The sequence below is a fragment of the Crotalus tigris genome, unplaced genomic scaffold, assembly GCF_016545835.1.
Source record: "Crotalus tigris isolate CLP2741 ecotype Arizona unplaced genomic scaffold, ASM1654583v1 scf7180000023713.2527936, whole genome shotgun sequence".
NCBI classification, from domain to species: Eukaryota; Metazoa; Chordata; class Lepidosauria; order Squamata; family Viperidae; genus Crotalus; species Crotalus tigris.
The window spans coordinates 1,705,626-1,721,839 of NW_024100135.1; the positions used below are offsets into that span (position 1 = coordinate 1,705,626).

General features: G+C 35.9%; 1 protein-coding gene and 1 long non-coding RNA gene across 7 annotated transcripts in view; one reads left to right on the forward strand and one right to left on the reverse strand.

The window, feature by feature from the left end:
* The window catches only part of BCL2L11 (BCL2 like 11), a 31,683-nt gene extending 16,016 nt beyond the window's left edge, over positions 1-15,667 (forward strand). For all 5 annotated transcript variants that reach the window (XM_039320852.1, XM_039320851.1, XM_039320854.1 and 2 more), the window contains exons 3-4: positions 5,867-5,979; positions 15,437-15,667. In XM_039320852.1, coding sequence (XP_039176786.1) covers positions 5,867-5,979; positions 15,437-15,526 — 203 coding nt within the window. In that variant the 3' untranslated portion in view covers positions 15,527-15,667. The remainder of the gene's footprint in view (positions 1-5,866; positions 5,980-15,436) is intronic.
* The window catches only part of LOC120297803, a 197,565-nt gene that overhangs the window by 6,458 nt on the left and 174,893 nt on the right, over positions 1-16,214 (reverse strand). Inside the window, exons 4-5 of one of the 2 annotated variants that reach the window (XR_005553893.1) lie at positions 10,653-10,730; positions 3,214-3,294 (exon numbers count right to left, since the gene is read on the reverse strand). This is a non-coding gene — a long non-coding RNA (uncharacterized LOC120297803). Of the gene's footprint in view, positions 1-753; positions 3,295-10,652; positions 10,731-16,214 lie in introns of those variants that run through there. The other variant, XR_005553892.1, reaches the window with a different exon arrangement.

The following is a 16,214-nucleotide window of genomic DNA, read 5'->3' on the forward strand; positions in this document are numbered from 1 at the left end:
TTAAGCAGGTGGCTCTCAGTCTCTGATCCTCCAGGTTCTTGGTATAGTTTGATTTCTGTGTATATGCAGAACTCTCACTATATAATTGAAGACAGAGTAAATCGTTGTCTTTTTTTTCTAATGAAATTTTTCTAATAAAAAATTCTTATTTTTTGAGACTGCATAGTATAACATTTTTTAATTTTTTAACAATTTCATTCTTTTTGAAAAGTCCTTTCTACTACTGAAATTAGGTGCTACATTATTAAATACAAAGTGATATTACTTTCTTGGTCTAGTTAGTTTGATTTCATCCAGAAACCTCCGAGCTGCTTATAAACAGATCATGGGATGACATTTTTGAAGCTATACTTTATTTCTCAGACTGCTGAGGTACCTATACACATTCCCATTGGCAGAAATAGTAGTATTATTTTTGGCCATGGTTGCTCTAATTTCTGCTTTGCCAATTTTCTGCCTCAGGCATCAAAATATTTTGGCTGGCACTAGATGTCACGTACGTAACTTGAATACTACATTGGTGTTGGAACTTGCTTGAGTGGCATTTTATAGTTTGGGATTTTCTTATACATAGCTCTGTACTACCAGGGGATATACTAGTAGTTCTGATATATTAGGGTTAGAGTTGGGAAGAACTGTTTTTATATGTTTCATTAATTCGAATGCAAGTTGAATAACAGAACAGCAAATAAGATTATTTTTAATAAAGTAATCCTGTGATGGTTTCCTTAAAGAGGGGGGAAATAAAGTATATACTGAAATAAAATATCATTTAATGCTTTCCTTCCCATTATGCACAATCCATTAGCTAAATAAACATCATAGTGGGAAATACACAAGTTGTATATGTTGGTATATTTTGTCAGTGTCTGGAGTGTTTTTGTTTAAAGAAAATCTTTAAAAGTTTGCATAACATTCAGCCTGTTTCAATAACACAAGTTTGGTTATTTTGCCGGTCTGGTTATTTTGCGTGCTGAAACAAAAGCTATTAAGATCTTCAGTGCCCTTTCACTTAAGTTCCTATTTTCTGTGCACTTTCATCTAAAAGTCTTCTAATGATGTTGTTTGTTTCAATGTAATCTTGAATAGCCCAGCTAACATCTCTTCATTCATAAATAAGATATTTGTTTGGCTAGTGCAACTGAATAGATTCAGAACTAGGAAGAGAATACTCTGAAGTAGTTCAAGGAATACAGGTATACCATAGATGTCCCACAGGAGACGCAAAACGGATCAGACCAAAAAACCCCCCAGCATTGTGGTGTTGTGATGCAAGCCTCACCCCTTTCTATATATGTTGTGACATTGCTTGAATAGCCCAAAGGGGCAGAGGTTGTAGCACTGAAGCTGTTTTTTTTTTCATTACATCAAAATCAGCCAAATCCTGCAAACACTGCTAAATGCTACTTTGCTTTGTCCTTTCCATTCCACTGTTGAACATTTTGAGTATTGTTTTGATTTCTATGATGGTATTATTAGTATACAATTACCTGTACAGGTATGATGATCAAATTAGAATTAAGTAGTTTAAATTTAGGCAGGAAAAGTGGCATTGTAATATAATTGTAGAAAAACTCTCCTCAGATATGATGAATTAAGCTAGTTATCCTTAAAAATGATTGAAAAATTAGGAATTGAGTCAACCAGTATTGGATGACTCAATGAATTGACTGTGGAATGAATTTCAGCTTAGTAAGCAACTCACTAATATTGAGCCTGATATAAACTCTTATTGTGAAATCTGATAATAGTCTTTCTCAATTATAATGTGAAAACAATACATTTGTAGGCCAATGAAATGTTAGTTTGGCTTTGAAATAAATTTTCCACCCAGTTTGCAGCCAGGCACATTTGCTTAGCATTTTCACTGCTTTGCGAGTGATTGTTGTGAGATTGAGAGTTATGGATATTCCCTTATGAACCTTATAAAGAGTTTAATGCCAAGTTTGTGGAATAATTTGTGTAAAAAGAGCTGTTATATGTGCCTGTATTCTCTATTCATTTTTGTTGGCAGAAGAAGTTAGGCCAGAATTGAGTGATACGGGAGAAAATGACAAGATTATTCAAATTATGAAATTGTATTCTTAGTGGGATTGCATTATGACACATGTAGCCTTTTGACATCACTGAGTTTCGTTATGGACACTACAGCTTTATGATAATGTTATCAGCACTCCTACATTAATACATGCAAACAATTGCCAGGCAGTAGTTTTCTTTATCTTCATATCTAATGACAAATAATTAGATACCAAATAGTGTTTTTGGCCTAAGCAAGATATAAACCTTTATTTACCTATATCAAAAATGACCCAAGCGCTTGATGTATGGAACTCTCCCTACAAATGATAAAGTCTTCTGATGTGATTGAATTAAAAGTTCATGCTTTCATTTGAAGATCCCCTCAGATGTCTAGTAAGAACATACTAATCTCAAAACAATTAAGATTGCCTCTTGTACATCATAGGCTATGTTCACATATGGTGTACATCATTGGGTAGATTCATATATAGTACCCATAAAACATTTGGGGCAAACTCCAGGAGACAGTGGAGGACAAGGAGGCCTGGTGTGCTGTGGTCCATGGGCTCATGAAGAATTGGACATAATTTAGTGACTTAATAACAACCACCCATAAAACTTAGTTTACAGATAATAACAGCTGGATTCCTGTACGTTATTTAGGGACTGCTTTAGGCAGCAACCATTATCTTTGTGACCAGTGCCAGAATTCCTAGGCTTTGCAGCATCTCTCAGTCACATTTTAGTACCTGTTGTCTTGTACCTGACTCCTTTTTTCCCCTTCTCACTCTTCACAGAGCCGAGAGATTGCCTTATCTGTTCCTAAGTTGCTTTCCTCTGTGCTGCAGCACATCTCTAAAAAGTGCTAACCACATAGGTTAACAAGCTCAACTCTGTGGCCTTAATTAGTTGATTACAACCTTCAGGCCAGTTGAGGCTGTGTCTGACACAAGACTCTTAATTAGTTTCATGCTAAAGGCTTTTGTTTGCCTCTTAAGTGGCCGGCGTTTTGCAGTCTCAAGAACGCTACCACATTCCTTTCAATGTCTATTCTGCATTGTGTATCTGGTTACTCCCAGGTAATCTTTTCCAATGAATGTATACAAATATTAATTCTCTTCTTACTAATTATCCCAGCCCCAGGGTAAGCATTCCAAAGGGGAGGAGAAAGCTAGAAGATTTCCCGTTTACCTGGCTTCCTCATGAGTGAAGTTCTGGAAACCTCCGCCATTTGGGCTTACCAAGTTGTTTAGGGGTTGTATGTTTCCGACTCTGCAAAGCAAAGGAAAAACAAAATAAAGAAAAATCATGAGATTTTTCACTTAGTGACTGCTTTGCTTAATGATTGAGTCACTGGAACCAATTGCAGTTGCTGAACAAGGATAACTTGTATTGAGTCAAAAAAGGACCACATTTAGTGTAATTTATGAACCTAGGGGCATCCTAATCCCAGTACAGTTTTTAAATTATGTCAGTTTTTTTCTTCATCCACATTCTGCACACTGAGGAATTTGCAACCACTATGTTATTAGGATAACAATGTTCCATGTTTCGTTGTACATTTTGTGCTGCAATGTGATGTCATGCAGGTCACATGACTGCAGAAACATCTTCAGACAGCCCTGGCTCAATGGCTTAAAGAAGCAGAAATGACCACTACAACTAGCTACAACTAGCGGAGTAATACCCACAGAGACTCCCTATATTATTAGAGAAACAAGAGGAAGGAGGGGAATAAAGCAGAATATATGAGAGAAATATGCATTATTTTGTTATACATATGCCTTGGTTAACAGCTAAGTTGTAACTGGGCATAGGAATCAATGTATTGTGCCAGCCGCTTCAAGGAAAAGATGAGTTCTGATGAAGGATTTGTAAGGAATAAAACAAATCATCTATATGAGTTTGATGGCTTGCTTCAGCGTCTGTTTGTGAATAAGTTACCTGAGCCTGCATGCTTAAAATAGATATTTCCTTAAACTCAACATGTCTTAAGAAAAAGTAATTGTCTCAAGTGGCACTTAAGGACTATACTGCCTCCTTTTTTGTTCTGAATACATGTATTCAGTGTATCTGTGAGTACAGATATGTATAATCCTTGATTTACAACCTCAATTGGGACTGGAATTCCCATTAAGTTGTTGTAATCCTAACTTAGCATATAATCAGACCTGTTTTTACGACCACTTTACTACAGTTTGAGAGTGGAATCATCAAATTCCTAAGTGTAAATTCATCTTAACTAATGGTGGTTTTTTTGTTAGAAATCGGCAAAAAACTTCCCAAATCACAATCACATGACTAAAGGAAGCTGCAACTATTATAAATGTAAGCTGGTTGCAAAGTGATCGACCAATATGCCAATTGTGATCATATGACCATGGGGCAGTTTTTAAGTATGAATCTAGGTTGTAACTGACTTGGAGGCTATCATTACTTTGAATAGTTAAGTAACCAGTAACAACAGTCATAAGTTAAGGACTATATACTGTTTGAGCTGAAACTGCTTGACATCTTCTAGAGTAAATTTACTTGAGAGCAGAAAGTAGCATGCTCCTTGACCTTTGAAAAGAGTGCATTTAAACATAATTTGGAAGACAGCTGTAAACCTGGTTTCAAACATCTCATAATTTGGGAGCCATAATAAATTTAGTACATACTATTAGTTTGATTAATGTGATATGCAGTCCTTTTAACAGCATCTCTGCAATGCTAGCTTTTATGAGAAACTGTTCCTCAGATTTTGCATGGTTACAGAGCTTAAAGTAAATATTTATTTCTGTAGATGCCCATTTCAAACAAATGACCCTGGGCAGTGAACAATCATAAACTTAATCATAATTCTCTAATGTTTAGTCCAGAGATAATGTATTATGTGCTGTTTGGAAATTATCAGAAATGACAGGTAGAAGTGCTACTGTTGATTACTGACTCGTGAGGGAATTGGGATTTAAATAAGCATGACATCAGAATATAAAGTTCCATGTTGTAGATTCATTTCATCATTTGGGGGAGATAATCCTCTGGGGCTTTTTTGTTCTGTTTAATTGTATGGGGGGTTTTTTGTGATTCTTTATACAGGTAGTCCTCAACTTGCAACAGCTCATTTAGTGACTATTCAAAGTTACAATGGCACTGAAAAAGTGACTTATGACTGTTATCACACCTATGATTGTTGTAGCATCCTCAAGGTCACAGGATCAAAATTCAGATGCTTGACAACTGACTGATTTATGATGGTTGCAATGTCCTGGGGTCATGTGATCACCTTTTGCAACCTTCTGACAAGCAAAGTCAATGAGGAAGCCAGATTCACTTATCAACCGTATTACTAACCTAATTGCGGTGATTCACTTAACAATTGTGGGAAGGTCATAAAATGAGGCAAAATTTACTTAACTGTCTTGTTTAGCAACATAAATTTTGGGCTCAATTGTGGTCCTAAGTCGAGGACTATTTGTATACTATTTTACTGGTATTTTAGAGTTTTATTTCCCAGATAGCTGTTGGAGCTGTTTGTAAATTTTTGTTTGTAAAAGAGTCTGATCCTAGTTGAGTGGAAAGACATAGTTTTGCACAATTTACTATTACTTTAGGTGAAAAAAATTACAATTTAATAGATTCAGTTGATATAATGAATAAAGGAATATAGATAATATATCTTTAATATAAAATATAATTCTAGATACCACAATGACATCTTTAATATAAATTAATTTTCTTCCTCTATCTTTATTAAATTATTATAACTTTAAGAGAAAGAAGTAGTAAAACCATTGAGTGCATGGGCACTGTGGGGAATGAATATGGAAATGTAAAAGAAAATTGTGTTGTTTCAATGCAGCTTCCAGATGGCAGTCACGGCCAATACCTGAGGATATGCAGCCAGAAATATGGATTGCACAGGAATTACGACGTATTGGAGATGAATTTAATGCTTCCTACTGTCCAAGAAGGGTAACTTTCAACATTTTTATTGTTCTAAATTCTTTTGCTTATTTCAGTGATGTAGCTCTGTCTACTTAAACAAAGGATAAGTAAGGGGAAGCAAATGTTATATAAATATTTCAACATTTGCTAAAATACTGGAGTTGTCCTCAAATATATCTGATTCCAAACATGACATATTTGAATACTTTACCTTTTTATATTGAAAGCACACTTATTTATTTCTGGTGTATTTACAATTCAAGGAGCACACACATCTTATACAGTAGGCCTGTGCTTTAGACCTCATGCATACACAGCACCTATCTACTATCAATTAAAGCATCTTTTTAGGCTTCAGTGGAGAACTGAAAAAAGACATTACTTTCAGGCTCATATGGATGCCTGAAAAAGAAAACAGCTGTTTTATGATAGGCTCTGTGTCAATCACTACAACAAAGATGGACGGACAGACAGATGTATGTATGTATGGATGGATGGATGGATTCTACACAATCTGTATCAACTAATTTTAATTACATTATGTGATATATTAACTATATATATGCAAACCAGTAGTACATAGAAAGGAAATAACTTGCTGAACTCTGAACTGAGGAACCTTTTGAAACTGCATACTGTGCAGTTTCTTTTAGAACAGTATAAGGATTAAATTAGTATTTAATTTCATTTTCTTCCTCTAGTATTCTTCGCTTGGCATTTACAAGTAGTCCTCGATTTACCATCATTTGTTTAACGACAATTTGAAGTTACAATGGCACTGAAAAAAGGTGATTCCTGACTGATTTTTCACATTTATGTCTATTGCAGCCTTCCTGTAATCCCATACACCAGTGTTTCCCAAACTTAACAATTTTAAGGCATGAGGACTTCAACTCCCAGAATTCCACAGCCAGCGTTGCTGGCTGTGGAATTCTGGGAGTTGAAGTCCACATGCCTTAAAATTGTCAAGTTTGGGAAACACTGCCATACACACATGAACAAAATTTGGGGGCTTGGAACTGGCATGTGATTATGACAGTTGTACTGTCCCAGGGTCATGTGATCACCATTTGTAACTTTCCCAGCTGTCTTCCAGCAAGCAAAATCAATGGGGGAAGCCAGATACACTTAGCGACCGCATGATTCACTTAATCACTGCACCGATTCACGTAACTATGGCAAGAAAAGTTGTAAAATGGGACCAAACTCACTTAATAGCTGCTTTGCTTAGCAATGGAACCCTTGGGCTCAATTATGATCATAAGTCGAGGACTACTTGTACTTGTTGTAAAAACTCCTTTTAATGCTAGGAGCATACCAAGAGCAGCTCAGCAAGGGGCATCAACTTTTGTTCCTGCTGGGAATTGAAAGTTAAACCAAGTAGCACTGGATTTGGCAAGAGTTCATGTAGAATTCAGTTTAGGCTACTGAACTAAGGTAAGAGAAATTTATGGTTTAGAACCTAGGATCAAGCTTGGTTTCCTTGAACTGAACTTTGGGAACTGAGCAACTGTTCAGTCAAGAGAAAACGGAAGCAAATTTTTTTTTTTTTTAAGATAAGTGGCATGTACCATCTTTTGGGATAATGAGGTAGTAGTGTTTTAGCTTTATCTGTTTTCTTGGATTTTTGAAATGTTACAACACAGATTCATTTCAAAAAGCACTGAAAACTTGATCTTATTTGAAGCAGTTACAGAAATTTGCAGATTGGATCAAACTAATTTAGAGAGGAGGATGTTGAGCCTTTCCACGGCTGCTTTTTTAGGGTCCCCTAGATGTCTTTCCATTCATGAGGGAAAACCTATGGGGATTTTTTTTCTCTTTTAGGTGGAAAGATTTCTAGAGAATCACAACTTCTCTATTGCAATGATCAAATTCATAGCCTGCCTTGGCAGCTTTTCCTAGGATTGGATGTACATGCTAATGGCCCTGAAAGCCGTATCATCAATCAATGCTCCTAATTTCTATTTTAAATCAGTGGTTGTCATCATGTGTTGAATGCAGGAACCCCACAATGTACTTCTGTTTTGTGTGATTGCTAATTATATATTGTATGAGATAGTTTGATATGCTTTGTAAGTCATTGGTATCTGTAGTGGAAGGGAGAAACAAGGAAAGCTTTTTATAAAAGAAAATATCAAAGGCTAATCAACTGTATTATCACATACATATTTATAAATTATATTCACCATCTGATGAATGAAATAAATTCCTATGACGGAAACTTGAAAGGGCATTAGGTTGGGATATGTGTGGAAATACTGAGAATAGACAGGATTGTCTTTGGAACTGAGAGATACAGATACAACAGAGTTGGAAGAGATCTTGGAGGTCTTAGTTATTTCAGATACAAATAGCTATTTTAGATATAAAATAGTTTAAATATTAACAGTAAAAGTAGTGCATTATATATTGTTAGACCCATTAAAAAAGAATTGTGTGATCATAATACAATTAATGTTACCAGTAATTGTAACATAAGAAACACTCTACATTCAGCAGGATAAAGGCTAACTGTTTCTGTTTTGGGGGGTGGGGGCAAAAAGCATACTGAGAGTAATCTTCCATATGCTTGTGTAAGTGGCTATGCTTAGTGTCACAGGAATCAGGAATAATGCATCTTCCTTCACCAAGACGTTGCACCTTATTGCCAATTCAATTTGGTATGCACCAATTCTTCTGGTGCACACTGAATGAGCCAGAGGAAACCTCAGAAGCAATGTAAAATAAATGTGTCTCTGTACTAACTTTCAATTAAAATGGTAATATGTATTCTGAGATATAATATTCAGTTCACAATTTTGAAATTGCATGTACCCATTCCCTTTTTTCTCCATAAAATTCTGAACAGGGTTCTATAGATGAAGAACAACCAGGGAACAAATTGTTCTAGAAGTTTCTGTTCACATGATGGTTGAGTTTTAGTATCCTTTAATTGTACTGGGGAAGGGGACAAGGCATCAAAGGAAATAGGAAATGGAAGATGCTTTTTTTCTTCTACTCAATATTCTAGCAGGAGCCCTATATTAAGAAGTTAAAGCACAAAATGTTTTTCTGGTATGGAGGTAAAATGATAGTATATGCTTGAGTTGTGAAATATTAGTAAGCTGGATTACAATTAAAGGAGAAAAATGGCAATTTTGACCAATAAAATGATAAATGCCTTTCAGAGACAAAACAGAGATAGATTACTTATTGGTTCTTGGTGCGTTTTGTAAATGGAATAGCTTATGAATCATAATTTTGTGTGTAATTAAGAGTTTGTGGATGATTCTAATTATTTTAAGAGTAATGAGAATCAAATAATATAGTTCCATGCATTCTGCTACTGTATGGGAAATTTGTATTGTATGTGGCAACTTTGAATAGATAGCTCTGTGTTGCTTTGGGTCATACATAAGTAGATCCTTTTTGTATTTCAATATGTCCAATTTAATATTGTCCAATTACAAATGGCAGTTGCAGCTTGGTTCCTTCTGCTGAAATTTTGTATATGCAAGATATGTATGTCTTAAATGCAGGGCTTTTTTTCTCATAGAACGCCCAGAACGGAGTTCCGGCACCTTTTTGGATGGAACCTTGTAGGGTAGGCAAGGCGGGGTTGTATGACATGTGTGAGTTCCAGCACCTTTTTTTTTTTTTACAAAAAAAAAAGCACTGCTTAAATGTACGTATAAACCTGTTTATCTTCCTCTATACTTAAATGTCTTTCCCATTTCTATGGCATTCATCCTGTCCTTTTGCTGTCCTTGTATATGGTGTGGGTCTTTGGCTTTTAGGTTGACAGACCTAATACTCCTATTGAGAAGTTCACATATTGTTACCACAAACTGATTTGTGATAGCAGCATTGAATAGACTCCTCTTTTGTTTTCCTACAGTGTCTGTGAAACATTCATAGGTTGACTATTTAAAATGAATACATGAGAAGGGGGAAGGAGACATTTGCGTAGGAAAGGTGGTGGTGAGCTTGTGATGCTGAATCTTCACCATGAGAGACCACAACCAAAGGGCAGAAGGAAGGAAGGAAGAAAAGGTTAAGCTTCCCACTACCATTTCTCTCCTTTTATTGCCCATGTTATTTGCATCACTGGTTAAATTTGCACCAATGATGTACCAGTTTTTTCCAGGCTGCTGTTTTCAGCCTGAGAAATATTTCCTCAATACTGTTTTGCTTCCCATTAGCTATTTGTTTTGGCTAAACTTCTTTGGCTATTTAGTATGTTTTATATTTAGCTCCTTCCGGTTTTTCACGCCTTTATTTTGGACTATGTAGCTTTCTTGTTCAGCTGGCAAAGCATCACACACCTGATTTGTCATACACGAAAATAACGTGCAGAAGGGTGTTCTGTAATGAAATGTTATGATGAGTCATTTAGTTTATATGTGAATTGGATTTTAGACAGTTTCCTCATTCATATCTGGAAACTTGAGTAGAATGTGCAGCTAAATGTTATAACTGATAACAATAGTAAATTCACAGGAGACTTCAGAAAGAGCAAGTGGCTTTCAAGGTCTGTTTTTGTTTCCTATGCACCTGCTTCCCTGGATTGAACTTGCAGATTGTTTTGATTTGGATATTTCTTCGTTCCACTGTTGTGCCAATGCAGACACTTGCATTACATCAAGCTTTATGGAAGTGACAAGTGTGCAGAAATTAACCCCTTAGGAAACTGCTAAGTTGAGGAAACAAGTACATACTTCCTTGGAGTCTCCTAAAGCATCAATAAAGTTCATGTTGTGATGATCTTGGCAAAAGCAGCATGTTCTCAAGAGATACTGCAATAATACAAGAGACATATAGTTAATGTCACTCAGTGGTCTCAAAATATAGTTGTACAGTATGTCACACTTTCATGACAGACAAGTGTTTTCATTTCATTGGCAGTTTCATTAGAATTTACACCTTGGTCTGTTGTCTCTGTTGTCATTTCCTTGTCCATCTTTCTTATTATAGCTGCTTATTTCACCTCAATTGCACATTTTGGCTCTCTTTTTGCCATTTGCTTTTATTTCAGTTCAGCCTTTAATCCCATAGCTCTGTTATTTAAAATAATCCAAATATTTTAAAAGATGTGGTTAGCTGGGGCCTTCTACTTAATTTGGACCAGTGTTTGATGCACACACTAAGATGAATGGCCCTGTGCATGTAAGTATTCAAACATCAAGATGTACTTGCTGTTTTGAATGAAATTGCCAAGTAGTTTAAAGTAGCATCTGGACTCTGCCCTCTGTTTTGCTATGTTGTAGTTACATAACAAATGTCAATTATATGCTTTAGTGAAAGGAAGACATTTGTCTAGACCAGGGGTAGACTTTTTAAACATTTGAATTCAAGCTTTCTTTAAAACTGAGCACTGTATTGTGGTAAATTAGCCTGTCTCTTTTTCTAGAGTTGATGGTCAATTATTTGTAACAGACAAGAGATGATATCCTTTAATCTCCAATCTTAAACTTTGGCTTCTAAGATAAATTTATCTGAGGCCAGTTTCCTAGTTCTTCTACAGACTAAACAGCTTTGATACTGTTCTTTATATATCAAAGTTCTCCCCCACACATGTTCTCTTTTGTGGATATTTAGAGAAATCATGATGTGCTTTACTATATTTTAATAGTTTTAGAACACAGGCTATGGACGCACTAAGGTGGGACCCCTTTTCATTAAACTGGAAAAAGCTACTACATGCAAAACACTCTTCTAGATCTGCTGGGGTTTAACAAGTCTCTGGCAGATGGGGAAAAAAATAAAATATAGAAAATCAATCTCTTACACTGCAGTCATTTGATTTACCTTTCTTTTGTAAGTACTGTAGCTACAATTTCCAGCACAGAATAATGTCTTGTCTTTTGTAGATTCCATAGAGAGAGCATGCCTTTTTTGTGTGCATTTCATTATGCATCCCCATAAGCATACCCCAGAAATGTTTCTCTTGTATTCTTCCCTCTCCTTTGAAAAGCTACACCATACAAACGAGAAGTCTATGTAAAGTACCAGTGCATATGTGGAATGGAGGAAGGGGCATGTCTGCTTCTGCCCTTTCATAGAGACTCCCTGTCATTTCACATCTATATTGGTTCTTGGGGGATTTTGTTGGAGTAGTATGCTTTTTGTCTTCTTTATGAATTGATGTTTGTGCCAGGTTTTGGAGACATTGCCATCTTTTGTGGTTTTTCATCTGCTTAACCATAATTGGCAATGGAGAAAAACATAACCCCTGAAACCTATGCATTCTCTCTGTTATGATTGATACTGCAGCTAAGTTTGCCTTGAAAGGCAATATAGTAATTCCTTGAAACAACAAGCCAAAATAAGCATTATTTTGAAAGTAAATTTGTGAAACGCTAATTTTGGAAGAATCCTGTACTTCCAAGGTAAAAGTCACAAGCTGTTGTTAGAATGCTCTTAGAGGAATTCCAGGCATGAACTGATTTCCTCTCATCTTATTATGTAAGGATGGAAGTGCCATAGCCTTGCCAGAATCCCATTAGGTCAGGTGAATTGAGTAAGAGTTTGCTGCTGCTGTCCTTCCCTTGCTTGGTTTTTAGAAATATCAAAAATGTTTTATCTTTGGTTGGCTTGAAAACTGAAGAAAGATGTAAACAGTTTGGATTTAGGTGAGCTGCACCATCTGATTTTTTTCCAGCTAAAGCAAAGGCAACTACAGTACAGTGGTGCAAGAATATGATGGATAGGACAAAGAAATGACTATAGGCAGCAAACCAATCTTTTTTAACCTTAATCTGAATTAAGTATAATTATAATTACTTTCCATGAATTTAATAACTTCCCAATTTTGCAATAGCTTTTAGGGGAACTGTTAAATTGTGCATCTCTTACTATAAAATAATTTACCTTCTTGCTAGACTCAAGATCTTTGAAACAGATTTATGACTGCATTTGACCGAATAGGCTTTACTACAGGAAAGCTTATATCACAATAAATCTACTAGTCCGAGGTTTTTCAAGATATTGTATGTACTGTAGCTGGTCTTCTGAGACTTTTTAGTGTTTGTTTGATGCAAATAAATTAAAATCTCTAATCCATATGCTAATTGTATTTAATTAGTTTAAAACAACCTTTTCTAAATGAAGTGTTGAAAGAGAAATAATTGCTTTGATTGTCCCTGGATTATCTGCTTTATTTCCTTTCATCAAGGAGACTTGTGGAAGTTGAAGTCAAGGCAGCACACAAACGTGTGTGCCTTCTTTTTCTTACATGACTGCATCTTTTCAAGTGTATCTGCATGTATTTATACTCAAAAAAGCAGTGGGTGTTTATACAGGTGGAGTCACTTGAGAATAATTTGGAGGTTCACTAGTTCATTAGCTCTGGCACAGATTGCCAATAGCTTTATTTAGGTTCTTGGCATACATTACACCAAATCACTGGTTTCTCAGATAAATTATAGCTACCAGATTTCATCCTTTGGGAATCTCTGTAACATTTTCAAGAGTCAACAATTTAAACAATGACACAATTATGTTCTGAGAATACCATCTTGGTTTTGGCATCTCCTGTTTTTCCCCCTTTCTGTGTGCTCTACCAGATCTCATAAATTATATACCATTTGTTTCTGGTAACAAACCTCACATTAAGCAGCACAGAACAAGATTAAATATAGTAACAGTTACTCCAAACACAGTGTTAAAGATACAATTCATTCACAAGACTTACTTCTGCCTTTATTTCTAAGTCAACTGGATTTTGGAGTCTCTCTTCACATAAAAGGTGAAATGTCAAAAAATTGCCATTCATGAGGAAAATTAGGCTGTCTATAGATGCTTTTTTTTACTTTGTTAATTTCTTGTCTCACAGGAGTTTTAGAGCATGTTAAATGAGCTTGTGTTCTATCCATTTTAATGAATACATTACAGTGAGTTGTGAAAGCATGATTGAGGCAGACAACGAGGACATCAATCAGTGACAGAAAATGGACATAGGCAAAAAGAATTAGCTAGAAATACAAAATGCTATGAGTTAATCATTTTTTTCCATGGTTTGCTGAATGTCCCCAAGTTATTTTGCATCACATTAACATAGCACTAGCAATAGCACTTAGACTTATATACCACCCTATAGAGTTTTACAGTGTTCTCTGGGCAGTTTACAATGTCAGCATATTACCCCATCCTTGGAAGGATGGAAGGCTGAATTAACCTTGAGCCCCATCAGGATCAAACTTCAGACTGCAGCAGAGTTTGCCTGAAATACTGCATTCTAAACTCTGTGTCACTAGGACTCTTGCTCTGTATGAACCATAAATAAAAAATTAATAAAATACATGTCTCAGAAAGAATGACTTTAGGATTGAAGTATAATATTGTTATTTACACTTTATAAGGCCAAAAGCAAATATATTCAGTTGAATATGAGATGCACATAATTTAGGCTAAGGATTAACAATCCCTTCCAACATATACTCTACCATTCATCATGTATGGAGTTCTGTTTTTACAGCATTTATAACCCATGACATTAGACCAGTTACTACTATTTATTTTCTGATTCCAGTAAGTAGAGATAGTAGAACATGACTTTTTTTACTTGAAACTCATTCATAAATAGCAACCATGCTGTATTTGATTTGCAGCCAATAAATAACAATAGTCCCCCTTTGTCTTAACACCAGCTCAGTCAGGTTATTTGCCCATCCAGTCCCTTTTTGGCTTACAGAGGCTCTAGAGGGGCTTAAGCACACTACAACAACTGGATCTTTCTAGAAGCACGATCCTGCCATTATATTCTGATCTCTTCCTTTCAAAATTTTGATTTACACAAATTTATACTGTGCTATCAGCTAGCAATTCTATGGTTAAATTTAAAACATGAAGATTGCCTGCTAAGAAAAAGAAAAATTGAAGCATGAAAAGGCATATTTTCTTGTTTATAGCATTTATTAAAAACAAATGATAGACGGTATCCATTTATTAATGAAGAGAAGTTTAGTGTTCATGCAAAACCTACTCATATAGTAATCTGACTAAAGCTTTGTCATACATGCACATTATTCTCTGTGAGATGTAAAGATAAAAATATAGTCCATATGATTGCAATAGAAAAACCTCAAAAATCAATAAGAGATCCTGCTTTGTTAAAATCCTAGCTGTACCCTAATGTAGGGGTCCCCAACCCCTGGTCCGTGGACCAGTACTGGGCTGCACAAACAAGGTTTGTAACCGGTCCCCACAAACAAGCAAAGCCCCATCTGCGAGATGCAGGCAGCACACACAACTACGCACCCTCCAGTCTGAGGAAAAACCTCTGCATGGAACCGGTACCTGATTTCCCAAAAGGTTGGGGACCTCTGCCCTAATAGCTGTCTTATTGGCCAGCTTAATACTTTATCATTTCTGCTTTGCTAAAGTTATTCAAAGTACTTTATGTGTTAGTAGTGCAATTCCCAAGTTGGCCTATACATTTGATAATTTTTACTGTCTCATATGGAAGGTGCTTGTTTTAAAATAACTTTATTTCTTCTTTCAGGGTTTATTGGATTACCAAGGAATAAATCATCAGATCATAATTTTGCGCCTCTTGCATTACATCGTCCGCTTCATATGGAGAATGCAGTGACTAGGACTTCAAGAGGCCATGAATATTGTTTACTTGGTTCTAGCAACAAAGCCCATGAACAATCTCTTTGGATGCAGCTAATAGCCGTTCCTGACTTGGGACATCCAGCAGATTCAAGGAGCAAGAGGACTCCATATTGAGGAATTAACAAATTATGATGGGATTTTTGGAAATGGGTCAACATTTTTTTAGAAAAGATTGCATATGACAGTAGAGTTGACACCATGTTTTGGTGATGAAACCTTTTTTTAAAAAAACCTTTGCTATATAAAGCTTTTAAGGAAACCATTGAATCGTGTTGTGTTCACATTAGAAAATGTGTAGGCTGCTGCTCTACCTTACAATGGAATTGACTGAGCCAGCTACGTTGTAAAGCTGCCTTAGTTTTTATATTATATTGTACAGCTTTTTAAAGAACAAATCTTCCCAAGCAGTGAGAGGCCAAACTCTAGTATTAGGTCCTCCATTCATCCCAGATGACTTCCATGCAGAAGAGCTCATGATCATTAAATGAAGTAGGTGGAGACAAGATGGAAAGATTGGAATTGATACTTTCAGTTACTCCTCCCCAAATTTCTGCCATTAAAGTCTTTGTGCATCTACACCAGAAGGAATTTACACAGAACATGTACCCATCTGCTGTGCAAGTACCCGATTGGATCTTTCCTTGTGCAGAGCTTTTGCTTCT